Source organism: Heliangelus exortis, chromosome 2, assembly GCF_036169615.1.
Source record: "Heliangelus exortis chromosome 2, bHelExo1.hap1, whole genome shotgun sequence".
Classification (NCBI taxonomy): domain Eukaryota; kingdom Metazoa; phylum Chordata; class Aves; order Apodiformes; family Trochilidae; genus Heliangelus; species Heliangelus exortis.
In genome coordinates this window covers 18136408-18164380 of record NC_092423.1, presented here as the reverse complement: position 1 = coordinate 18164380, position 27973 = coordinate 18136408, and the positions used below count along the sequence as shown (strand labels likewise).

At 38.9% G+C, this 27973-nt stretch overlaps 1 protein-coding gene across 29 annotated transcripts in view; it reads left to right on the top strand.

Annotated features, from left to right (window-relative positions):
* The window catches only part of KIAA1217 (KIAA1217 ortholog), a 199660-nt gene that overhangs the window by 110027 nt on the left and 61660 nt on the right, over window positions 1–27973 (top strand). For 25 of the 29 annotated variants that reach the window (XR_011724152.1, XR_011724151.1, XR_011724150.1 and 22 more), the window contains one exon: window positions 4095–4188. Coding sequence is in view for 23 of the 29 variants with exons in the window: in XM_071735024.1 (XP_071591125.1) it covers window positions 4095–4188 (94 nt within the window). In the remaining 6 variants the exon portion in view is untranslated. Of the gene's footprint in view, window positions 1–4094; window positions 4189–10011; window positions 10325–20955; window positions 21196–25981; window positions 26184–27973 lie in introns of those variants that run through there. The other 4 variants (XM_071735034.1, XM_071735036.1, XM_071735035.1 and 1 more) reach the window with 4 other exon arrangements.

Sequence of the window (27973 nt, the reverse complement as noted above, 5' to 3'; positions counted from 1 at the left end):
ATCATTATTTGCATCATTTTTGCAATCATTATTGCATCAGGTAGTCAAGTTTCTTGTACCTGAAACAGTCAATCTGCAAGACTGGATCAACTGATTAAATCAAGATAGGGGTTACTACATCTGTTTCCAAATACATTATTGTCAACCATCATGTGGCCTATCTCCTCTCACTTTATCCCTACATCTTCCTTTGAGTTTCAGACTAACAGTTTATGACTTCATCCCCTCCCTGCCCCTGAGAATGTGGTTGTTAATTATCTTAATACCTCTCCACCTTTTTTCCCTTGCTCCTATTGCAGGCGTCACTCTGGAACCTCAGGCCTGGCTCAGTTACAGCATCTGCTTCCTCTGTTCCTATGCCTGTTCTTAAGATCATTTCTAGAGGATATCCCTGTGACCCAGCTGACTTCTTCCATAACAAATGTTATGCCACCCTTCTCACATAGCAAACCTCAGCAACTCCAGCATAATGTAGTGCAAAGCATGTATTACCAGCTGCATTTTCACCACCTTTGAATAATTTCCATAACAATTTCTCTGTTTCTGTTTTTTTTTTCACAAGATCTCACCAGTGTCTCCCCTCAGAGAACAGATGAAATGAAATAGAATTTCTGTATTCCTTCAATTACTTTCTTTCTTCCTTGTTTCAAACACAAGTATTTTCAGTCAGCTCTTTAAGCTCTGTACCTCCCTTGGAGGCTGTCTCATGTTCCTCTGTGTCTCTTCTCCCTTGTTTTTGTTTACTAACTTGTTACTCTGTTGAAGTGCCTGCCTTTTCATCACAAACTTGTTTCTGTGCCTCTCAACAAAACTGTCCCTGAACACAACATACATTTTCACTTCCCACCCCATCACCTTTCTCTCTTGCACTGAGCAGTTAGTGCACTGATGGGCTGGAGTTTCTTTCTTATTCTGTCCTATACCTGTTTCCAACCTGTCTGTGGTTTTGTTCTTCTAATTTGAGCCTGTCTGTTATTCCCAACTGTTCCCCTGCAGTTGCCAAAATCACCAAATGGCCAGCTTTTGTTAACACCTTTTTTCATTCATATCTCTCATGAACTTTAGTGCTTTCTTCTTGAAACTGTGATCTCCCTTTTTTTCATTAGCTATTCTTTCCTGATTTCTTCCTATCTTCCTCTAATCCTCTCAGGTATCATTTGAGAGGTCTGCTTCTTATACATTGATTGTCCAGGGCTTTGTCCTCCTTTCCTTTTCATGTCTGTACACGTCTCCATTGTCTTAATCCAATGGTGGATGACTCTCCTGTTTATTTGTCTGTCTCTCCTTTAGGATGATTCTTCTGACCAGATGGAGACTTTAACACCCATGTTTCAAGCTGGTTGTGATTAATACTATAATTTGGTAAATTATACATGCCAGAGAACCCAGCTATAGATGTCTTCCCTCTGAATGTCTGCAGTTGGATGACAATTCTTAACTCTTTTGTCCAAAATAAAATCTTGATTCTCTTTTTTCATACAGTCTCATAAACCATTATTTTCAGCCTAGCTTATGTTCTCTTCATTAGATCATCACACATCACACTCATCACACTTCTCCACTTGGTCTTAAATCACTGGGGACAAACCACTCTCATTCCACTTAAGTCCATAACCTGGTCCATTTTTTTAAGTGGTTTAGGGCTCAGCAATCAGTGTAGATTTCAGATTTTTTTTCTGCATGACACCCCTATGATGCAGCTTTTCCTTTCCCACCACGTAGTGAGAAAAACACTCAGATAATTCATTAGCTTTTTAATAGCAACTGCTGTAATTGTCCTTTCTCAGCACAGGTAATCTTGCTCGCTCTTACTTGTTCCAATGAAGCAACAAAGATAATTCTCCTAGTTTGAGAAGCAGACTGTTTCACGTGCATTTTTTTTTTTTTTTTTAATTTGTCCTCTGGCTTTATTTTTTTCATGTCATTAGATATAAACTACTTGTCTTCATTATGAGGGCTCCTCCAATCAATCCCACTTCAACGCTACTTTTAATTTCTTGTTCAGCACCAAGTGCCATCTGCTTCCACTTGGTGAATAATGCCAACTTTCATTCTACATGTCTTTAATTTTCAAACAAGTGAATTCATGCTTTCTCTCAGGCAGCCCTCTAATGCACTTGGAAGGCATCCTCTGCAAACATCCACTGCCTTGGTGTCCTTCCCACTATCTCTGTTGTGCTGCCTACCTGGAGCATACCTGTGGTCCCAGGATGTGTTTATTGCTCCTCTGGCTGAAGAGACTATGGTCTGGTTTATTCCCTTATCAATATGCAGCTATCCTGTTGTCTTTTGTGTCTTCTATTCACCTTGTATGCTGGTGAAGAGGTTGTATTCCTGAAGTGTTTATACAGCACACACAGATCAATGAGTCCTTTGAACATGCCAAGGGCATCTGAGAGCTACAGTAATGCAAATAATAGTAATAATAAAAGTACAGTAATATATACCTGTTATCAGTAATGTTTATCTTAGAATAGCAACAAGAGGTGAAATAGAATTCACTTCAGAGATCAAATGCCTAGTATTCTGGAGCTTTGCCTTGCAGCAATGTTTTACTTTAAAGTGTCATGTTTCTACAAGGAGTAGTTAAGGAGAATGCTTTTAAAACAAACTCCATTTAATTGAGGTACCATCTCATAGCCATCAGACAGAAAAGAAAGCAGGTAAAATTTATTTAAATTAATAATATTTCAGTTTCTTGAACTGGAGTGAGCTTGCCTTGTGTTGAAAAGAATGTATATTCCAAGTCTGAGGCAGAAAATGGTAACCAAGGCACCGAGTGCAAGTCTCAAAGCAAAAGGGTCATGTGTGCAAGATGGAAAACAGTTAGTGTTACCATAAATAATTGAAGAACTTGCTGCAAGGTAGCTCTTTTCCTATGCAGTCTACAAGTAAACAATCAAATGCTAAACATCTCATCAAACCAAAATTTTTAAACATAATGCACTGATCTGTCTCTTAAGCTGTGTGATTTCTTTAATAACCACTTGACATCTACAGCAGCAGCACAAGTTCTGACTAGCTACCCATTCAAAGCAATCACTGCTTGTAATATGACATTGTAAGAAAGAAATTGGACCTGCCCAAGAATCCTTTCCTTCATTTTTAAATGATAATCCTGGTGATTAAGATCAGCTCACTAGACTCGTAGCTGCACCTGGAGGAAAGGAATTCAGTCACATGTGTAAGTAAATTCTTTAGAGATCACTACTGGGAAATGGAAGGAATCCCTGCTTTTAAAGGATGTAAGTAAGTGTAGACTGGAAGCTTTGCTACTGATTAAATGTGAACAAGAAATCAACATAACTCAGTGCAAGTGTCTAAACCATAAATTCTTGGAAGGTAGGTTTTGAAACAAAATAGAAAACTACTGTCATCTAGCTCTGTCCTAAATGCAGTAGCTGAAAAAATGAACTTGTCAATGACAAAGTGTTGAGTCCTAATTGAACAACAATACTCCCTTAAAGCTTTCCATCTAAATAATTTCTGTGGTAGTTTTTATAAAAACTTTTGGTTGGTTTTTTTTTTTCCCAATTCCTATTTTTTTGAAACTTAAACTCCTGTCTCTGTTATAGATAAATTTTAGAGAAAGGACTTAGCCATTACTGATTTTTTGGTTTTTGTGGATTTTTTCAGCTTTGTGAACAAGCTGATAATTAGAATTGCCTCAAAAATAGTTGTAGTTAGAAAGACTAGTTTTCTTTTGATATTCTTCCTTCTTAGAATAGCAAAAATTCATGTGGGCTGACTACACAATAAAACATGTAAATATTAACTAAACCCATTTGAGTGCAGTGTAAATGTTGAAGCTCTGTAGTCTTCAAAGTGTTTTCATTCTATGGCTGGATCTTGAAAGAAACTTAACACTATCTAATTTTTATGGGTGTGGAGCTCTAGCAAAAGAATGATACTTCCCATGGGAAAAAGAATCAAAGTAGGCTTTTGTTTGTTTGTGTGTGTCTGAGTTATGGCATTTAGGTTTTTCTTAAAGGTCGGCTGCAAACCTACTGTTTGTCTGTTACCTGAAACTTTCAAGCAAGAAAATAAATAAAACTACTTTCATCGGTTATCATTGCTTGTTCTTTTGATTCCAGGAATATCCAAGACCGATCTTTCCTTAAAGTTTACAACAAAGATCCTGCACATGCGTTTAACCACACTTCCAGAGCTGTCAATGGAGATATAAGGGTAAGTACTAGTGCTGCATTCATACTCCTCTTTCTTCCATCTTTTATGTTAAATGTTTAAATTGTTGCCTGTAATGCCTACACAACAATTTATAAAATTGAGGGTATATGTACATGTATACAGAAGAGGGAATTGATAATGCTTACTGTAATGTTTAGCAACTGCTTTGTTTTTGCAGTTACTTGCCCTGAGCATTAACTGTTCTTTTGTTGTCATTTACCAGCATTAAAGCATATGAATCAAAATGTAGCTTTTAATTACTTACTTCAGGACACAGACAGTGCTCAAGAGTTCATACTACTTCTTATTGCTTCTTTCCAAACCCTTTGCAGATAAGTTTAGCATGCTGAAGCAATGAACAGGTTGTACAGTGACTGAGCAGGTGTTCCTAGCTTGAAGTGTATTGGAACACTTTGTCAATTACTATTTCAAATAGGAAATTCTGATGAATACCTGTTATGGTGTAAATGACTTTATCTTTTTTCTAAAATTTTCTACCTGTACTAAACAAAGACATTTGAATTTTTAAGTGAACATTATGTATTGGGAAACCATAGAGAAAGCTTTTGAAAGATACACAATTTCTCTGTCACTGTCTCTGCCTTTTGGTGGACTGTTATGTCCCACCTTGATGCTGGGAGGGGAGGAGATGGAGCAGTGTGGTACCCCTTCCACTGTGTTACCCATAGCTCATGTTGCAGCAGGAGGTGGTGAGATTACGTGACCTCATCCCCTCATCACCCACCCTAGGTCTGTCCTCAGGGAATGCCACTGCTGTCCTACCTGCTTTGTGGCTTTTATTTGTGCTCCAAAGCTGATTCAACTGCACAGAAAATTTCCAGTGAAGTGACTTGCTTAATTGTAAATTCGCTTCTCGGTTTTATTATAAATTCTCAGCATGTCTCACTGCTTTATTATTAATATTTCATGTAAGCTCTACTGCTGTTTCAATAGTTTAGGGTCTCATTATTTTAGAAAGATTGCAATAGCTTATTTACAGCCAGTATTTCACTCACCTCTCATTTATGTACTGCAATTATATAATTGTCCTTTTGATAGGTCAGAAATCTAATTACTTGGGTATTCACACTGCTGCACACGCAACACAGAGCAAGTAGATGTACTTCAGAGTGCTGTTATGCTGGTTTTGAGTGTCTTATTTAAGGTCCTGAAATTCTTCAATTCTAGTTAAATTCCTGTAGCAGTAACTGGGTATGTCCAACATGTCTCATTCATATTTGAAGGCATGGCACACTGTCATTGTGCATTATGACATTCAACTGTGCAACAATTTCACTGTGGCTTTATAAAGTAATTCTATACTGTTCTTGTTCCATGTGCAGTGGATGCTGAATGTATCTACTGTGGCTTCATTTGTATGCTCTAGATCTGTGTTCACATATAGTTAACTACTGTGTTAAAAAGTAAAGATTATTTCTTTGGCCCTACTCCAGGTATATACTGCCCAACAGAGCTGTTTTCAAAACAGTTGCTATTTCTGTGCAAAAGCTGTAATAATTTGTATTGCTTATTTTAAAATACTGTGTTGTGCAACGAACAGGCACTCCTGACATCTTTTTTTTACCATAACTCAAAAATAATAGTGACACAGTGATGACCTTTGTATCAGTGGTGGTTTCATAGTATAATATTCTATTTTGCTGTGGTGAAATGACAAAAATAACATTTTGAAATTCTGTGCATCAAAAAAAAAAAAAAAAAGAAAAAAGAAAAAGGAGCAAAGGAGCTACCTTCTCATTTGGTTTTTCCTATGCATTGGCAAACTTCTTGTCTTTCTGGTTTGGGAAGTAAAGCCAGAGCCAGGATGTTCATAGAGCCTTTGTGGAGAAACTTGCAAAACCTCTTCCCTTTGATCTATGTGAACTTCTGCACTTCAAAGTTACAAACATGGAAACAAGTGATTTCTTCAGTTCTGGAAATAATGAAGCCTGTTTGCCTAAGGATGTGTGTCTTCTGATTGAGTTCTTCCTTGTGCAGCAACACTCAGATCCTAACTGAGGCTTTGCCCCATAGCAGAGGGTCATAATGCTCTCTCCACAGCTTTACCTTCTGGAGTCTAAAAATCTGAAGCACACACTGCAATTTTTCCTCTATTTGGCAGAAGTACTTCTTGCAAAATTCTATTTTGGCAGAATTTGTGGGGATGTAGTAGTCTGGTGGTTTCTACCCTTTCTCATCCCACCTTTTGTTTCAGTGTTTAGCATTGACTAAATTGATGTTCTTCAATTTCATGTTATATCACTACAGTGGGAAGTAGGGAGTAACTCTTGTTAACTTTGGGTTCTGCATCATGGTTATCTGTTTAAAATCAGCTTATTGTCAGACAGTCTGAAAGAACAGTACTTAGAATATCATGAATTAGCTGTCGTAAGTACATTTTTCCATGGTGATTCTGTTAGTGGGGTTGTGTCTCCTACCATATGCGAGTTAAGGCTTTGGCTTTTTTGAGGTTTGGGAAAGTTTTGCCTTTACAGAATTTTCTACTGTTTGTCTGGTTCTCCCTTTGGAACCTTTATCCCTGGATTTGATGATGTTCAGGCTTCTATTGATGTGATTTATAATCATTTCCATGTAACAGACCCAAAATAATCTCAGAAAATAATGTTAGCTGCCAGCTTGGACACCTGTTTTAACTCCCAAACAGATGTGAGACCTGTATAAGAATTGGCAGTAACACTTGAAGTATTAAGTATTATCCATATGGACAAGAAGACTCCAGAAGTGCAAGAATGTGGGATCTGTGAGTTTCAGATTTCCTATCAAACTACTCAGGTTTCATATTCAATAATTCTAATTTTCCCAGGCTTCTTTTTGTTTCATGCATTTTTCTGGATGGGTTGTGTTTGAGAATAGGGATTTTGCTCAGGGTCTAAGCAAATTCCAAAGGACAATTTCACTTGAAATCCTTCAGAGTGTCTTTCTTGCTTACTGATTCTGTGCCATGGCAGTTTACATCTTGAAGAGTGTGGTTTGTTTGACAGCTCTGCCATGCTGAATGCTGTTCAAGCAAGAGGTAGCCACATAGTGCCATCTCACTGAATATTTGTATTTGTGGTCTTCCTTTTTTTATTATTCCTTTCCCAAAATGTCTGCTGAGATTCTGTACCATCTGTTTTCTTTGGAAAAAAAATTATCTTCACATTTCTGCATTTCATTAATTTATTCCTTTGCCTGAGCTAGTAGCATCTATGAGCTTTTTCTGGCTCTCTGTGCAACAGTGCTTTCTTTTGACAAAATACTGTCTCGTGTCCAGATTTTTAGATGATCTCTTTATTCCCTCTGGCTTTGATTTGAATTCCAGTGCAAATGCATGTACTCAGCCATGATGGTCTCTACCATTAGAATTAATGTTTGTGATTTGCAATAGATTTGAGGGGGAAAAGGCTTTCTCAGAATTCTTAGGTGTAGGGCCCAGGCTGCCTCCCTTCTCATGTTCAGCTGTGGTGTACAGATTGAACATCAGTAAATTACACTAAAGAACTGATGGCAGCTTTTTGTATCTTGTTGAATGAATTGAGATTCTTCAGAGGTGTCACAGCTCTTTTTATCCTAGGCTGTTCCTGTGAGTCCCTGGTGAGTCCCAGTGGAAGTGATTCCCCATCGAATGTGCACAGCATGTTTTCTGTCCTCATTCCCTACACCCTCCTTTTACAGAGTGTCTAAAAGGGGAAGTATCCTAAATTATAACCTCTCCCTTCTGTCATTGCAACTTGTGTGTGTTTCTGGTGGCGCAGTTGGATATGAATAATCTTGGTTTATGCAGTCTTCTGTTTTGGGCTTCATCTGTCTTCTGGTTTTGAGAATCAGGAGGGAATTTTTACTACAAAACAAACCAGTGGCTATTTTGCTTGGCAGTCTTTCTCTTCCCAACCACCTGCCCTAAAGTCTGTGGGTTACACTTTGTTTCACCATGTTTTTACTTAATTCTCTGACCTGCATAAGACCTTCACAGGTCAGCATTTATCCCAGACCTTTGCTGGGTTGAGAATATCCAAAGAATGCTTGTGTCACGGTTTAACACTGGCCCGGCGATTAAACCGGGTGACAGATGCTCTCTATTAATTTCTCTCTCCTCCTTGATAAGAAAGGAGAGAGAATAAGGGAGAGAGACTTATGGGTTGGAGGCTAAACCAATCAACTTTAATGAAACAATAATGGTAAATAGGAAAGAAAAAGAAAAATTATCTATCTATATATATAAATATACAGGAGAATGAATATCAAAGTCCTTCCCCCTTTTCCCCCAACAGTTCTCACGCAAGCCGGGTGAAGGCAGGCAGGCAAGCAACTGGGCAGCAGGCAGGGCAGCAGGCGGGCAAACGGACTGGATGGGATCCTTCCCAGATGCCAGGTGAAGGCAGGCAGGCAGGCAACCGGGCAGCAGGCAACCGGGCAGCAGGCAACCGGGCAGCAGGCAACCGGGCAGCAGGCAACCGGGCAGCCAGGGAGGCAACCAGGCAGGACAGCAAGCAGGGCCACAAGCAGCCAGCCAGGGAGGCAGCCAGGAGCTTCTGCTGGTCTTTTATAGTGCCACAGGTGAGAACAATTAGCTGTTAAGGGGGGTGGTACCCAGCACTTCTGCTGATGATCTCAGGTGAGGCCGATCAGCTGGTAAGGGTGTGGCTCGGTCCTCGAGATCCCCCAACTCCATACCGAGGATGACGCACATGGGATGGAATACTCCATTTGAGAAACTTGCTGTCCACCCCAGCAAGTTCAACCATCGACAAGAAACTCAGAAAAATCACCTTTATCCTGGCCCAAACCAGGACAGCTTGTTATGGCTGCTGTTGTATCAAGGTAAACTTTGAGATGCCTTGAGGTTTTTTCTGAGACCATCTCTCAAAGAAAGCATGATTAGGACAAGTTTGGGAAGCAGTGTTTACCTGGAAACCCTACATTTTCTGGGAGTAAGAAAGATAAAAAGGTGATTATATTCTGGGCACTGGTGAGGATTTGGGCTGCCAAGGTGAGAGGGATGAGTTAAAATGAGTTGTACAGTAAAATGAGACAAACATTTGATATTCTGAATAGCTTTTATTAACAAAACTGAGAAACAGCAACTTTTCTGTTTCCCTCTGAAAGTGCCTGGCTAGCAGGTTGCTAACATCTTAACTTCTAGAGTTAGTGGGAACTTATGAATTTTTAAAAAATCCTATAAGTGCTGAAAAGTCTCCCCAAGAATTAAATGCATTCAAGGATCCTGAAATTTGGTTCTGGTTTGCAGGAAAGAGAAAGATCATAAAAAGTGTTCTCAAGCTACCTGTAAACACACATCAAGTTTCTTTGAGATGTTTAACTTTTAAAGATTAACATCTTTGATGACTGATCATAGCATCAATAAATGTAAAAGCTGCAAATAATGCCAAAATTAAATTTGTTCATTGCATACCACAGCTAAAAAAAAAAAAAAAAAAAAAAAAAAAAATCAAACAAACCAGCTTCTTGAACTACATAGAGGTATTTAGAAGAAAAGTATTTATTAGAAAAGAATTCAAACAATAAATCAGTGCTAGGTCAGTGCTAGGATGCCTATAGGACAGCATTCTTACAAGTTGCCATGTGTTTGCCTTACTGATCCTATTGCTGTAAAACTGTTTTCTTTCGGGAAGAAAAAGAAAAAAGAAAAAGAAAACATTAATACCTCTATTATCTGATAGAAACCTTCCAAATTATACAAATCTCATCTTTCCTGCTGTTTTGCTGTCTGCTTTTTCTAATGCTCTTTTTGTCATTGAGAGGTTATGACAACATGAGCCATATTGTATTTATAAACATCACGTGTTTCCTTGATATGACTTGCAGTGTCTGCCAAACAGAACACATGGAAGAAACATTTCTCATTAGCTCAGCATTGGTTTTGGTTATACTGATTTCCGGGACAGGAAAAATGCCTTCCTTACTCAGAGTTAACTTTCATACAGTAGAAAGAAAGCCTCTGAATGTCCATGGAATCTCTTGAACAGCTCTTTTAGCTCCCATACTTTGTCTGAGGAAAAGAGAAAAAGTGGTTTATTTTAAAGAGAAGATGTAATGGCATGTATTGCTGAAACTAATTTGGAATTAAAATACCTGCCAAAGCCATCTAGAAACAGAACTCACCAAGAGATGTAAGGTAAGATGATGCTTATAAATAAAGATATCTCATTCCCTATCTTTTTTTTTTTTTTTGTCTAAACTAAAAGATATTTTTCAGATTAACTGGGAATTTAAATCAGAATAATGACAACTGTTACTTCTTCCTTGAGCCATATGAGAAAATAAATTTGTAATTGGTGTCTAAATCACCAAATTCTACTCTCAGATTTTATGTCTAGTTTCAAATCTATATATTAAACACAAGGAGTTGTTTTTCAATTTGCCATTACAAATCTTGCTGAGATTTGAAAAAATATATAAAAGAAGTCTCTGATGTTGTGGATTATTTTTTTTTATTAATACATATTTTACTACTTTCTTCTGAATGTGATGTCAGTAGTTTCCAATTCTGTATGCAGCTGCAGCTACAGAGCTGCAGACAGGGAGAAGTAGCTGCATCATATCAGGCTGTGATGAAAGACTAAGTGTACCTGTTCTCTTTCATTCATTTGTCCTTTGATATACAATACCTACTGGTGTTTAAAGACTGTTAGTGGGAAAGTGGTTAGAATTTTAAGGAAAAATATTATTTTACTTTAACAACACATAAAATATAATCTCAAATGTTATCTAGCAAAAAGTCAGTCTGTTTAAAGATACAGGTCCTGTGTTTCAGCTGCATTGTGGCTTTTTTAATATAGTGGCAATGTGCTTTGCTCTATTATATTCATTTTACAAACATTGTGTGTAAGGAATATAACTGTATAGAGCCTATCATTATACCGCCATTTCTAAAGATGCTTTTTTTCCCCCCCCCAAAGAATTTATACATTTGTATCAAGCAAGTGGTTGAAAGAAGGTGTCATGTTCTTGATATTAAACCATTCAAGGAACACGAGTGTGCCGCACCCATGCAGTAAGCTTCCAGTTAGTCTAAGAGGAGTGTCATGTGGTAGATATCACAAACCAGTTACCTGGAAACTCCCAGAGAGTTTCATCTGCAGAAACGGATCAACTTTGAGCCACAATACAGTTGTTCTAGTGGAATTTTTAGAGAGAGAGTTCTTTATTTCCCATTAAGAAGCCTGTATTCAAACTTGCCTGACTTTCATGTTGAGGTTTCCTTAGAGCTTGCCCTGCAGCTGATGAAGTTACTTAATGACAACATATGATCTGTCATGTGTGAAGGTTTCATCAGCCCTTAATTAAAGTTGGAAGTCTTATCTCTCATGTAAGTCTGAGGGTCTCAGGAAAAACTTTCACTGCTTTCAGCTGGGGCTTGCCCTGAATAAAAATGTAAGGATTGAATCTGAATCCATTTTATTGCCTGTTAGTTTTTGCTTTTATTCTTACTCCACCTACTTTTATATAAAGTTTCCTTGTTCCGATTCTTTAGATGTTTTGGGTTTTTTTTTCACCACTCTTGCATTTAGTAGAAGAATTTGCAGTAATTTGGCTGTGTACTTGAAATTCCTAAGTAGTTGGCAGAGTTTGAAGTTACCACAGCTCCCTAAACACATTGACAGATGATAAAAATGCTCATGGCTGAGACTTCATTAGGAGGAGAGGTCCTCCTTTAGCTCCTTTGTAGCTTATCTGAACTGCTGGAGTCCTGTAAGCCAAAGTCCAAACAAGCTTTATGACCCAGTTAGCTTTCTGAATGAGCTCTTCCTTGAACAGGGGTTAAAAATCACTTTGTGGAGGTGAATGGTTTGGTATGCAATTCCTAGAACTCAAAGAACATTAGAAGCAGTGCTTTGTTCTTTCTGACATCTGCTTGTTGTTCCCAAGCTTTAGCTTTCCCAAGAAGTTTTTCACAAATCCAGAATGCAATACTTCATGATCGTGACTCAAAATCTGTGCTTTCAACTGAGTATATTATTTCCTTCTCAGTATATTGTAACTACCTACCTCTAGATAAGCCTAATGAATACTAAAGAGAATTAATTAGGTCCCTATCTTCCTTTTGACCAGTACCTGATGTTTAGGAAAATGCAGCTTTATATCTGAGGATCTTGATTCTTCTCCATGTTGAACTGTAATTTTTCTAATAAGAACCCTGGAAAATTAATCAGACTTCTGAAAATATGAACAGTAAAAATATCTTTTCTTGTATATATGTTAAGATTTGGGCTTTAAAAAAAAGCCCCAGCTTGGCAAAGCAAGACAGTTGCTAATATCAGTAGGCAACAGGACTCTGTGAGATGTGATATGATGCTGAAATTATTTTTGTGGGAATATATGCCTTTCTTACATTATTGCAAATTACAACTTCATGACACCATGTGAAAAGATCAAAAGGGTGTGTTGGATACAGGACTAGTCCCTCAGTGACTTTATATTTACTACAGATAGCTTGTCCTAGGATAAAATAGGTTGTTTACTTGAGCCACACTGACCCATATGTGTATTTTTTGGGATAGAAGGAAGTGAATTAATTAATATATAAAGTAGGGCTCAAGCAGTATAGGAAGAAGTTTGTGATCTTAGGAGACTTTTAATTGATGCACGGATAGCATCTCTAACATTGCAAAAGATGTATTTACAACTGTGAATACTGCTGGGCCTTATAGCTGTGAGACACAGTGCAGGTTGTACACTGACATTGCAAAATCCAGCTGTATATAAAGCTTCTCTGACCACTGCTCCTGCTGACAGTGCTGACTCTAAAACTCCACACAACACCTTATTTCTTCTGATTTGCTGTGTCCTTACTGTGGAAAGAACAGCTATAGGTGTAAACATGCTGCTTAGGTCATCTAACTATCAGCTCTGTTTTATACCATTTTTATATTATTTATGGCCTAACGTATTCCATATATCTGTATTAGAAATTTTATTTTTACCCGGTTTTCTGGTAATGCTAGATGAGACTAAAGGTTATACTTTCCTATATGTTCATTATCAATTTTTTCAGTTTTATTTGGCGTCAGTGCAGTGAGAAGAGATACAAATATGGAACAAAAATAAGAGCTGAGTCGCTAGTACAGCAATTCAGAAAGCCATGCATTGATTTTGATTTATGAGTGCAGTTACTAACAGTATTTCTTTTTTTCAAGAGGAGAAATCTGATATACAGCATATTTAAACCAAATAAAAATGCTGATTTGTACCAGAACTGTATGTGCTTGAAAATATTCCTTTTTTGGGAAAAAAAAAAAAAAGGATGACCCCATCAGTTTAGTTGTGCCCTGAGGAAGTACTGAAATTGAGACTGTCTGAAGGGTTTGGCTCCCTGTGTTGGTGGTTGCTGTCTATGTTCTGTACATGATGTGCCTGATGTCTTCAAGATCAGGGAGGAAATACTTGCTGCATCTTTTTTAATTACCTGACTCCTGTTTGTTCTCAAAAAAAATCTGCCTAAAAAGCAGCTGTGGAAAAGCAAAAGGAATGGTTGTTTTGAATGCAGCACTAGTTATGATGGGTGTCATAATGTTAACTGTAAAAAAAATCAGTAACAGCTTTTTTTATGTTCAGTCCAAACACTCTAATAGCTTATGGGGTGGGTGGGCCATGCTATACTGATGAGATAAATGTGGATATTGGCAAACCAATGATGTAATTATGTAAATCCGACCTTTTTAGGATTGAAATGTGTTATGTTTCAATGTGTTTGTATTTTTGTCATTTGTGATAACACCCTGAAAAATCTTGGCTGAAATGCCAAGAGGTTTCTTAGTGTGCTCACCATGCTATTCTGTCTGGAAAGTACACCAAGGAAGCATGGGAAAATCAAACATGTGAGATTTATTAATTTCTCTCAGCATAATTAGATAATTGTAAGATTTTTTTTTTAAACTCTCACATTTGTTTGTAAGAAATCAAATACACTTGTAAATATGCAGAAATGAATGCCTGTTTACTGGTCTGGTTGTTTGTCTTGCTGATCAGGAATAAAGTAATGTGGACTGGAGGCAGGGAGACAGCTCAGACAATGAAATGATGGAATAAACCTCCTGTGATTACAGTCAGGCCAGCAAAATCTGCTCCACCTCATGCATCATTTTGCTCAATAAAGCATGGCTACACTCATAGCCCTTGTGAGACTTCTTTGGGTCAGACTCCACCTTGCCTTGTGCTCCCTTCCCTTCCAAGCAAAGTTCACCCAGAGTGGCACCACAGTTGTCTCACCAACAGGTAATGCTTGGCAGTGTCAACTAGGGAGTGTCAGCAGGTTCAGTGCAGGTGTAACTGGGCTAGTCCAAATATAGAGCCTGTTCGTCTAGGTAGATTAGGCTGATCACGTAGTAAGCTCAACAGTTTATGACAAGAAGTGTAATTTTGCTTTTCCCTGTCTTTCTGTTGGATTCTTGTTTTATATGTGAAAAAAAAAAAAGTGGTCTTAGTCTTGGAATGGGCCACTGGACACTATGATGGCCAAAGAGCTCTTGATGTATGGGTGGGCTTGGGGTCTTAAGTCAGTGCAGTCAGGGGATTGCATAGCAAAATGAAACTGATATGGGAAAAAGCTTTCTGAGAAGTGATGGCTGCATACGATGGCTACATGTCTCACTCCTTCTCAGAGCTTGGTGGTGATTTCATCCAAGCAGAATTTACGTTGTCCCCCAGTAATGTACATGTACAGACATGTACAAAGGGCAACAGCCACCTCAGTGTTATCTTTCAGCACTCAGTCCCACTGCAGATCAAGTCTCTGATGCTGCCCTAAGGCCTGACTTGTAGAGAGCTGGTATTTTCTGCCATGTCTGAAGATGGAATTGTTTTGCACCTTAACTACCTCTGTAGTGGGAATGTTTGAACTAAGTGCTAGGTGTCAAAAGCTTCAAAGTGCATCTCAGATGTCTTTGCTTTGGTTATGAGAGTGGATTGCAAAGGCAAAAGATGGTCATAGCTTCTTTGCCTATGTCCTCGAGTAGTCATGTGTTACTCCATCTGGAATTTACCCAAAGTGCTCTGCTCCCTTCTTTCCTAAAAACTACCCTCATCTTCTGACCACCCCTGCCAAAAAATGCACAAAATCTCAGAATACTAACGCAAACTAAGGAAGGTTATGTTGGATATATTTTCTTCTTTCTTCTCCTTCCTTCATCTGTCTCTCCCTCCCATGTCTGCTACTCTAAGCTACAGCATGGTAATGACAGGAACTAATGCACCATCTTCTAGTTTTGAAGAAAATTTGCATTAGTTCATATTTTTCCACTCTCATTCTGTATTCTCATTCTTTCTTAGAATTTTTTGTTGAATTCCCATCATCTGATATATTCTCTTTTGACTCCTCTTTTTCTCATGAGTTCCTTACCTTCTGGCTTAAGTTTTTGTTCTTTGTTACTTACTGTCCCATTCTTGTTTCCTCTTTAGTTCTCAGCACCCCATCTCCAGTATTACCCTCTTTCATGTCTGGACTCATTCACAAACTTTGTTCTGTCCCTCAACCTGTCTCATTCCTGTTTTGTTTTGTCTTTTTTTCTCTTCTGTAGTTTTACACTCAGAGTTCCCTATCACCTTCCCATATAATTCTTCTTTACCTTCTCTACCTCTTCCCATTGTCATAGAATTATAGAATCATTTTGGTTGGAAAAGACCTTTAAGATCATTAAGTCCAAGTCATGAATTATGTATGAAGAAAATTTTTTCAGCATGTGAGTCTTGCTGTTTTTAAGTAGTATTCCTGCATTACAAATGGCCTAAGGAGGAAAAATGTCATGCTGCTAACTCAGTCCTCTACATTTAGGCTTTAAAAAGTTTAAGCATATGCAAACATGCTAATGGTAGGACAGAGGAGGAGAAGAATGAAAACTGGAGGTGCTTCTGTATTGTTCCATTGATCAATAAATAATGTGCATTTCCAGCTTCGGACCAGAGACCCTTAATTCTTAGCTCAGTCAAGTGGAAGCTACAATCTGGGTTGGATCCACTAAGATGGATCACAGCAAAGTCCACTGCATGGACTAGCAAGTAGCATCTGGAATTAGGCTTCTAGTTGTAGTGTCTAAGCTTGACTTATAAAGAAGAAAAAAAAAGGGGAAAAAAATCGGATGAAAACCAGAGCAGAGAGTGAGCTAAATGAAAAGACATATGGGCAGGCTCACTATAGAGCATTAGAAAAAAATCTAATCCTTATAAGCTTAGAAAATAAACTGCTGCCCACTGCAGTCAGTGGCAAGAAGCTGGGAATGCCAAGAGCAGCTTTTCCCACCCTGCTCTAGAGGGAATGAGCTGACTCTGGAGACTGCCAGGATAGCTGTCTTTTCATGCAATATTAGGTGAGACAAATCTTCAATACAGAGCAGCTAATAGTACTGTCTTCACTGTTGAGACATGCTTAATGCATGTATGTCTGCTATACATGCTGTTATACTTTCCTGTAGCTAGGAAAATGTCTTTGTTTAAATCAGTACAGAAAGGAGGGGGAAGCATGAGGTTTAAATTACAGGGTAGAGAGACAGACGGCAGACCTGACGTAATAGTTCAGTTTTGCAGAACCTTCTTCATGCAACTCCACTGAGAGTTGGCTATATTTGCTCTAGTAAACTCAAAATAAATTTTAAGAGGTTTACAGAATTTCCAGCAGAGGATTTCCCACTTTCTCTTGCTTGCTTTTATTTCAAATTCCTAAAAAATCTAAAATTCCTGATTATGTTGATCTGCCATCACCAAAAGATAGGCCAAGAATGTACTGCTTGTATGCAAAACATATACCTATGTATGTATGCGTATGTAATGTCAATATACGTGTTACAATGAAGCATCATTGTTAACATCTTCGAGCTCAGGTGATCCCTTAGGTGCTGGTTCAAAGGGATCCTATAGAGGTTGCCCCATGGTGCAAGCTCCAGCTGTTCTACTGTGTGTGCTGCTTTGCCAGCAGTGAAACTGTAGAGCTGCCAGTCCCCTTTATAGTGGTTCATCCTAGCTAGTAGCTATATGCTGTGTGGTGTGGGAGGGCTTTCTGTTTGTTTGTTTGCATTTTTTTTAAGACCTAGGGAGTTTGGAATAAGTATAAGAGAACTTTATGGTACTTGTGTCTAACCCAAGGCACATGGGTTTCAATTAAGCTTTTGGGATCAGTAAACAGAGGTAACAGCAAACAAATGTATGTTTAGGAGAAGATACTGTAGTCTGTATATATGTCAAATCCAGTATTTGTCAGGCAGCCAGAACTGTTCAGTTCCCTCCCTGTTTGTTTAGCTTGACCTCTCAAATTCAAAGAGCTTCTGTAGGATTTTTCTGTCTTCTGGAAACAGCACACACATCCTTGTAGGTATAATTATAGGGAATGGACTGCAGAGCTGATGTGGGCAAGCTGAGTCCTATTTGAAAGTCAGATTCATGGAGAGCAGTGTGGAGTGCAGGGTGGCACAAGCACAGCCTGACTGGGTGCCAGGGTGTGAAGGACAGCACCTCTGGGGGCTGTGTTCTGCTTCTTGCCATAGAGGAACAGCTGAGTCTGAATCAGGATAGGGTACAACCACTTTCTTCTTCCTCTGCTGAATGTTTGGAGGCAAAATTAGGGGTTGACCCATCTCCTTTCATTTTGCACAAAGTATATAACCACACTGAGAGGTTTCTGTCATGGTGCTTGCCTAAGCAGAGGTAAGAAAAATGCTGATGGTGGTTCTTCAGCCACCTTCAAAAGTTTTGTATATCAGAAGCTGCAGATTTAGGAGATCCTGCTCCATACAGGTCTTTGTCCTCCTACACTGTTGGTTTCTTAGAGTTGGAAGCTGCATGGGCTTTAGGACCTGCAAGGTGGCATGAGACCTTCTTTGGCAAAAAAACCCAACCTTTAAAAAACCCAAACCTGACCCCACAAAAACCAGATGAAACTAATGCTTCTTTTGTAATACAGCTGTAAAAACCATCAGCAGCAAACTGTCTTCCCATTTGGACTCTGCTGGACTGAACAAACTTGTTGCATTTAAGCAAAACCCCATTGACCCCATCACAAGTTACTCCAGGGAGCTAAGAACAAAACCAAGTCCTAGGCTAGTGACAAGCAATCCAGTCTGTAAGTGCTTCCCTGTTTTCTGTCAAGGAAATGGTTGTTTACAGCAGTACAAGGCATTAACTGTTTAATTATTTCCATCCATGAAAGTATTATTGAGGGAATAGGAACCAAAAGAGCTGTTATCAGGAACAGAAAGAACTTTGATCAGTAGTCAAGCAATAAGTTACAGCTATGCAACATGTGTATACCCCACGGTAGACTTCAAATTATCCTCTGGCTTTCTAATTGTGTTTTACTGATGCTGTGTCTGTGTTGTGTCTTTCCCCTTACCAGTAAGAAAAGCAAACAGAAAATAATGTGATGGGCAAACTGAGGAAGAGGTCCAACTGGCCAACATTGTTAATAATGTAGAAGAAAGCAGGGTGACTGGCAGTATAGCTCAGTGGTGATTTGGGTCTATCATTAACATAGACATTAACATTGATTTTAAAGTCATAAGCTAACCTAAACTTCCAGGCTTGATCTCAGTGAAGCGTAGGGCGTTGCACCTCTTTGAAGAATGCCCTTCGTTTATACAGGGGGTTAAACTGAAAAGGAACTCTTGTTCTGTACAGTACGTTGTAAACAAATACACAGCAAGTAATTAAACACAGGATAATACACGGTATGTTAGACAAGACTCTGATAAAATAATTGAAATGGAAAGTTATGCTTCAGTGGCTTGTATGCATTGTTAGAACCTACAAATTAAATTACGGTTTTGGTAATGATATATCTGTGCAATATTTATGATCTTGTGCCTGGTGTATTTTAAAATTAAGAGAAGATTAATTTCTCATTAAAAACTTTTCATATGCATCAGGCATCCTTGAAGACTCTTGCATATAGTGCCAGATGTATGGAGAACTAGTTATAGTATGTCTAATGTTCTGGGGTGTACTTTATCATCCTAGACTCCAGAAACTGAAAATGTGCATCTTGCAATTCATTGTGGAGAAACTGCAGTGAAATGTAGTGGTCTTTTTTTATCCTCCATTTTAGCATAATAATGTGATTTCTCACTGCAGGTTTTTTGCATTGTAAAAAAAAACAAAACATAGATGGAAGAATATACACTGCAACTGCATAAAAGTGTACTAGGATTATGTGTCTGTGTTTTTTATTCTTTATGTTTTTGAGTGTAGCTGGTCAGCAGCTTTTTAACTAGGTCAAGTATATACATCCATTCATTAAAAGGGTATGCTTGACTGGTTAGTTAAATCTGCCAAATATAAACCAGATGCTTCAATGTAAATACTGCTTTACTCCTATACTGCAAGAAACAAGCCTTGACTAATTAAATTTGAAATAAAAATAAATACGTTTATTTTTTTCTGTACCATAATAATATTTTATTATTGTTCTAGTTTAAATATTTAATAATGTTTTAAATTATTTTGCAGTAAAACTGAAAAATAAACATTTAAGACAAAATTACTGTTTTTTACAATTCTGAAAAGACTGTTTATATTACACTGCATATAAAGTCTGTGAAGTTCTGGTCAAGACCAATAGTGGCACACAAATTTACAACGTACATTACAAATCAGAATATGTGGCAGTTGACCACAAAGCCAGAGGGCTTCTCTGCTCTTGGGCTGGGTGTAGTAAGGGGTGGAACACCTGGATTTTCAGTTTTGGCTACCAGATCTGCTCTGATCTCTGTCCTTTTATTTTAATGTGTTGTGTCAGATTGCCCTCTTGTAGCGGAAATGAATGGTTCCTCCCTCACCAAGGGCTGAGAGACTGTGAGCAGTGCTGTGAAGCAGAAATGCTGCTCCAGTAAGGTCCCATTATAACTTGTTGTTTACAGTGATGTCAGTTCATGGTCATGTGCTTATAATGTATTCTGATTTTTTGGATGCCTGGCATGATGCTAGAGGCAAATTTTATATGCATAAAACCAAAATCAAGAAAAAAAAAAAAAACAAAAAAAAAACCCACCCCTGTAAATCAGATGATAACTGCAGGACTGAGAAGTTCTCATGTCATGAGATTTTCCTCTGTGATATTTAAGTGCCATCTCTTTTAGACTGTAAATACTATATTTTTAAGAAGACATGTTCCAGATTCTATGGTGTTTCACAGTCAAGGTGAGAGGATGGAAGTTGGGAAAGCATCCTTTCTCTTTTTGTCTATTGTGCCCTTTTTTAAAAGAAAAAAAACGCCCAACTAATTATCATAATGCCTGCAGAGATAACAAAGGGTTTGATTTGTGGGGGCCCCAAAGTTCATGTTAGCAAAGCAGCTCAGGTGCCTGGTTAATGAGTAGACAGCCTCCTCTGCAGGAGGGGCTTTCACTTCCTTCTACTGTCACTACCAATCTGAGTACATGAAAAGCTTCCAAGGCTTATATTTTATTTTTTTTTTCTAAAATTGTACTGGGTTTGCTAAATAATTAGACATCTTCCCCTGTTGGGGAATTAATATGTGTGTTTTATATCGTTACCCTTGAGATGCATTCTCTTACTTAAACTGAAGTTTCTCACTATTTTATTTATGGCTTTCTCCTTTGTGAGTCTTTATTGTGCTTCATTCCATAGTGTTAGTCTCTTTCTATACATTATAGGCACACATTAAAAAATGGTTGAATGATTGAATCACATAGTGTTGCACAGTTTGTGACTGGGTGACATGCCAAGGAGGTTATTTAGTGACTAATTTCGAAGGGGAGGAGAAATTGCAGGCTTGTCATGTGGAAAAGTACTTCAGTCTATTGAAGCAGCATTACTTAGATGACTGGGTAAAGCAAGATGGCCTGTCCCTGTTGTGAGCAGAGGGAACAAGGAACATTTTCACTCTTTAAAACTGTTTCCCAGAAGGCATGGATATACAAAATATTATACTGTAGACTGAGGATTTAGATTCCAGGCTGAAAACAGAAAGTGCTTTCTTAGAAGAAGAGGAACCAAATGTTCATCTCACGGACACAGCCATACAGGTGATTTCCTTAATTAACAGTAAGTGATTTTAATTGTTTCAGAGCAAAAATCTTATCAAATATTGGTTTATTTGTCTGTAGGTGACAATTTTGTCTAAGAGTGTAATAAGAGGGCTCCTGTTTTAATTGTAGAAACAAATACTCCGAGTAGCATCAGGATAGCTGAAGAAATTAGGGTTGGAGAGCAGACTGTGTAAGATTTGGTGTGAAACTCTGGTATCTACTTGTTTGCGTGATCCATCTTCAGCACGCACGTTGACTGAAAGGCAAGGTGAAGCAATCAAACATTATTTTTGATATTACCATTAAATTTGTTTTGTGGTTAGCTCAGAATTGTATGGATCTGGTTTACATTCAGTAAAAAGTGAACTAGGTATTCTTTGTTTTCCCCATGGGGGCTTTAGGATATGGTATGAATTAAGTTTATATGTAGTCTGGGATATAAAAGGACATACTGAGACATGTAATGTACCTTGAGGTAAAACATTTGGATTCCTTTAGGAACTGGATTTATGCACATGTTTGCATTAAAGATACAGGTAGGAAAAAAAGGACAATAATGTCAGGAATGTGTTTGATGCTCTAGAGAATGGAGAGAGAAGTGATACTTTGGATGAGTTTCAAGTCAGTGTATGGACAGTATGAAAATGGCATCCTACAAATGCTGCTTATTAGAGTGAAATAGTTTTTTTACCTTTGTGTACACACACACAACTGGCAGAAAGGTATGGGAAAAGGATGTCACAGTGATTATTAAGTAGTATGGTGATGACACCTGGTTAAGGTTCATCCAAGATGCCTCCTTTCTGTACAGTCATGTTTATGTGCACTAAATTCATCCTGAATGGTTAACATCATCTTCTGATTCTCCTGTTTTGTTCATGTCGGCTTCTAGCTGGCTGAACCTGGTAAGAAAGGTCTATGAACACAAAATCTGGAGGGCTGGGTGGATCACTTACCATCACAGGCTCATCCTAACATATTGGCTGATTACATTTTTGATCAAAGGAAGAAAAAAACACAGAATTAGGAGCATAAATGGAAGAAGGAAACCCCGGTGCTTCTCTTTCCATAACCATATATGTCGAACTAAGTATTTTGTTCTGGTGTACTCAATCACTAGAACCAGAAAATTACCATTTCATAGATGTTCTGAGTTTTTATCTTAACTCCTCTTTCATTGTAAGACAGAGATTTTGCAGTTGGGCACGTACCAAAACTGTGCAAAAGGAGCTAAAGAGGTGAAACCTAGATGCATGCTAAGAATGGGAAGTTAATTATAATAAATGCTGAGATTTCTCAGGGGGTTCTGCAGCTCCTTGTCTGGAAAATGATCCAGGAAAAAGCAATGGAAATATGTGGGACACATTAAGAAAAGTTAGCGGTGTCTTGGAGTGCCCCATTCATGGGAAGTTTGAACATGTGAAATCAGTTTTATTTTAGCAGTATGTGGTTCCTATAAAGAAAACAATTGTGAACCCTGGCAGCTTCTAGAGCCTTGTACTGCAGGGCCAGACTCAGCTGAGGCCGGGTCCCCAGCATAGCCCAGGTCAGCTGTTTCATGCTCTGAACTCTGTCTTTTGAGCATTAGGGGTGCCCTTCTTAGCCAAAATTTCCAAATAAACTTCTAGTCTGGAAGCACTGCTGAGGAGCAGTGGACATTGAAACCCCTTCCATGTCCTGCTACTTGGGCTGGAAGATCAGCCCTGCTCTGCTGAAGATACCATGGAAAAGTCCCTGAAGTCCCTACTCCAGGGCAAACCTTGACTGAGTTATCCCAGACCTATGAATTTGGAAATCCAAAGCTCTAGAGCACTCCAAGATATGAAATAATGTCCCTGTCTGCCTGAAATCTGCTGTGTGGTTTTTTCCCAACTTTTTTCCCAACTTGTCTTTACTAATGTTTTTACCAAATGTTTTGGCTCTTTTAGATTAGCATTGTCTGCTGAAAGTACTTTTCTTTGGAAAGTTCCTGACCAGAAAAAGCCAAATATTATGCTAATGTGTTTGCAGTTTTCAAGGATGACATTGGCAGCTGCAGCCAGCCTGTTTTCTTTCCTGTAATGACCCAAAATAGTGAAGAAATTTATAGGAATAAAGGCACACTATGAAAAGGCAAGAACAGACACATGACAACCTCTCAGGGATATCTGGTAGCCTAAGGATTTGGCTTAGAGACTCACAGTACAGATGCTTTTAAAATTTTGTTTTCAGACTGTTTACTAATTCTGTAATTTTCAAGTGCACTATTTCTTATTGTAAATTATATTATTTTAGAAATACTTAAGCCTTATATGACAGTTTTTTTGCAAAAGAGGGTTTGTGCTTCCAGCCAGCCAAACCCAGCCTGGGTGAAAGATAAGTCATGACAGAAGTGGTACCATATAGTGCAACTACTGATTAAACTGGGTTTTTTTGACAACTAGTTCAGTAACGCTGTCTATTGTTATGAGGAACAAACAAACTAATGGATTGTATTGTTGTTGGGTTTAGGGTTCTTTAATTAATCTTCCCTGATTAGAAAAGTGAAGAATTACCTCCCTTTTCAGGGGATTTTCATCTGATGATCAATTTCCATAAAAGGTCTCTTAACAGACAGATGAATTCATCCATACTGTATCAGTACCTAGCATTTCTGTAGCTATTTCAGCACAGACTCTCCAACCTCTTCATAAAATTCTTTGCAGGTGTCCTCTGTTGACTCTTGGTTGAGCCAGCTTGAGGAGCATAGGTTTATTTTCCTCAGGGAAACACGGGGTGTCAACAGAAGAGTAAGGAAAGTATTAGTTTCACATGTCTGAGAGGTGATTAATGGGTTTTGCTGGGAACATTGTGGTGTCTCCAAGAAGAAGCATGGATAAGCTCCATCTAGTGAACATGCTCCATGCAGGTATTTTGGCAGGCTGAGATCCTTGGGGCAAAGCCAGTTGCTGTGTTATCTGTTGGTGTAGACAAGGCCTGGGAGAGCAATGGGAAGGACTGCCAGGTCAGAAATGTGGCCTGCTTTTCCTTTTGCCTGTGTTGTGCTATGAGACATTAGCAGATAATGACATGAGTCAAGCTGTACCTACAGTATCCGACTGCATGGGGATGTGAAGGTTTGGCATGGTGCTGCTGAATCAGTGGTAGGATTAGTGCTTAGTGTTAGCTGGCATTGTCCTGGTGAGTTTGCAGGCACAGCTCCATGAACCCTGTCTGGTGTGTGCCACAGGTGTGAATCATGTGTTGAGGCAGCTGGAGACACAGAAGTAAGGATAGGTTCTTCGTTGTGAGGTGCCCACATTGGGACAGACACAAGAGGGACCTACGATTAAAATCAGTATCAGCATAGTGTTGTATTGGTCCTGATGGACAACCAGACAGACTGTACTGTACTGCAGAAATCACCATCTGTTGAACCACTGAATAGCAACCTGCTCTTTCCTATCCATAAGCCTTATGGTACCGTGACTATGTCCTTCTTTCATGGGGACTGTGCTGTTTGAGAGATCAGGAGCTGCCACAAACTTTGTATTCTGATGTGTGCAGAGACACTAGATCTGCCCAGCTTTTGTGTGAGCTACGAGGAGCAAGATTTATAAAATCATCCATTTAGGTGGATGGACAGCTGGTTTGCTACATTTCTGCATACAGGAGTATTCAAAATACAGCCAGTTGTTGAATATGCCAACTAGTTTTGAAATAAAGAACGTAACTGGTTTTATATTATGTTAATCCTTCAATAAACACAAAAACTCTTCAGAATCCCTATTGCTGTTTAAAAAAACTCCTCACAATTCTGTATCTTACAGACATAAGTGCTGTTACAATGACCTAAAACCTCCACTGGAGATGTTTAAACATGGTGTTACCTTTTTTACTACGGAAAAGTGAAAGATTCTTAGTGATGTGTTTTCCCCTCAAATGTTTTATACAGAAGTTGCTGCTAGCCCTTTGCCATATTTTAGCCTAGGGATTTACAAAACAAGTTTCTGTTTCAAGGATGTGAAATCTACAGGCTGTAGCAACAGGGAAGAGTTGTGTGCTAAAGAAAACCACACCCTCAGGCAAACGTATTACATGTCTGAAGTCAAAAAGCACATGATCCTATGCTTAAAAATGGTTTTCCTTTTGCCCTCAAAGCAATTGGCTCTGATAGCACCTGGTATTTAGAGCCTCAGATAAGTCCAATATCCTCTTTCTCTGTCCCTGAGTCATGCAGTTGAAGTACAAGAACATGTGCCTCAAGGCAGCCTGCATATTTGAGTATGTGTTTTCATTGAGCAACATGGGGGAGTTGTGATAAAGGATGGAAGAAAAAGAGCACAGAGAGTGGGTTATATATGAGAGAGAGTAGTGTGCCTTGACTATAACACAATAGGCGTATAGATGAGAAGCAAGAAGAGACCATCATTCACACTTTTTAAGTTACCGTTAGCAAGTAATATGGAGATTCTGGAGAAGAGAGAAAAGTGGAAAGAGAGAAATATCATTCAAGTGGCAGAAGTCAGTGTAATCCAGCCAGTAAGGCTGCCTGGCTCCCAGTCACCAGCTCCCATCCCTGCCCAGCCCACACATCCTGCTGCACCTGCCCTGGGCACCCTGGACACTTTGGCTCCCGCTGTTCTCCCCTGCTGCAGGCTCCACCCAGGGGCTGAATCATGGCTTAAAATAGAAATTGAACTTCTCAGGAAGGGGTTGTCAGTCCAGGCGTTAGTGCCCTGCCTAGCCTAATGGGGTCTTGATTCAGCCTGTGTACACCAAGTGTTATTTTAAAGTAAAAGTAGATAGCATTACATGCCTTAACACTCAGACACAGCAATAGCTCAGCCCCATACTTGAATTTCTCCTTTCCATCTTAGCATATGACAGTATGTTAAGGTGGAAAATAGGAATTTTTCTTTGATGGATTTCTTTGGTTTATGAGGAATGAAGGAGAATATACAGGAATGTGAAGTCCAGAAGTTTGAGGGAAATTCAACATGTGGCTTTGAAAGCTTCCCATGGAAATTTTCTCCTCCCTACAAGGTAAAATTGGAATTTTTCCTTTTACTGCAGCATAGCCTATCACAGTGTTTCTGGGTTCAGACAATATTGCATCTATTGTGGCTTTTTAGCTAGATCAACTAAACAGAGAATGGTATAGCTTGTATGTTTAGAACCAAGGAGAATTTTCTTTCACCGGGTTCTTCTCTCAGTGCAAAACACCTGCAGCTGTCTATCTGTGGGAGGGGTCATCCCAAAACTCCTTATAGCCAGTAGGAATCTTTCTGTTCTGTGGGCCCAGGGTCTGAACATACAATACAGCTCAGTATGTTGCAGTGTTTCTTCAAGTCAATTGAATGCTAGGTTGAATGCCCACTGATAATTTTATTAATACTATTTAGAGTTATATTTCATTTAAATTTCCAGACTACAGTAATTCTCTGTGGAAATGAAAAAATCATTCCATGTTCCACTTCAGCTTCATGACTTTTGTCTGGCTCATTTATGAGCCATCCTAACACACTCTTTTGTTCTGTTACAATTATTTATTGTTGCTGCTGCTACAATCATGTTCTCTCCTTTCTTCTTTCTGATACCTGATCCTCCAGATTTTTGATCTCTAGCCCTGGGGAACATCATTTGTAATTCCCAAGTGCCAAGCCTGCCATGATGAGAAAAGCTATTGTTTATGCACCGCCATCTCAATTCCCTTACCAGTGGAAAAACCTGTGGTGAGGCAGGAATGGAATATTATTTCATGCTTCATCAGCCATGGATCACTGTAACTGCAATGAATCAAGTCAGATTGTCAAAGCAGGGAGTGAGAGGGGAGAGAAATGGTGAAGATTTCAGATCAGCAGCTTCCACTGCACATTAACATATGCTGTGTAACTTCAGGAACATGTAGTTGTGCTTAGGATACTTTGCTTTCTACAGTCCCTTGGAAGTGATAGGGAAGCTGAAAATGCCAACACAAATTTTAGCAGCTGTGATCCTTTTCTTATATAGTTGCTGGCACCCAGCTTACGAAATTTTTCATCTTCCTGTTTATTCCCCTTACCCTAACAGCACCAGAGCAGGCAAACCATGATTGCTAGAGGGAGAATTTCCCTTCGGTCTGTCACTGATAGTGTTCAACTATCTAGAGAGGTCGTTGCTGGGCAAAGTAAGATGCTACAGTCTCAGAAGCACATGTACCCATTGCAGTTTTTTTGCCAAGGCCTCTGCTAATAAAGCACTAACACGTTTGTATGGAAGTTTTCCCTTATTCTTCCTTGCTTGCTTATTCCTTACTGCGGGCAGTTGCTGCAGCTGCTGCTTACAAAACTGTGATATGGTCTTCAGTGACTTTCTGAGTACATGCTCCACAGACTGCAGTTATCTTTGCAGTGAAGGAAACCCATGGCACATGTTTTATAAGGTCAGTCTGTTTTCATGCAACCTGACTGCCAATAAATGCCTATGTATGTTGTTCTCCTATGCTTTGTTTATCTTTTGTGTAATGAAGACCAGGTCAAGTTATTACCAAAAGGCTAAATCCTGCTCTGTAACTGCCAAATATCTGTAACATTTATTTTTCTTGTCTAAGGGCCTCAGGCCTATTTGTGATGCCACAGCATCAGCATTTTCTTCCTGGTTTAGAATCAGTGAACTCTAGCCTGTGTCTGATCAATAAACTGTTTAAGTATGTGACTGACTACACGTTCTTAGGGCACCTGGCACTGGAACCCTTGATTTCAGTTTCAGTAGCTGGTTAGGGCTAGATGGCATTTGTGTAAGTAAAAAGGTTTTTTAAACTCTCATATGTAAACCTGTAAAATACAACATTTATT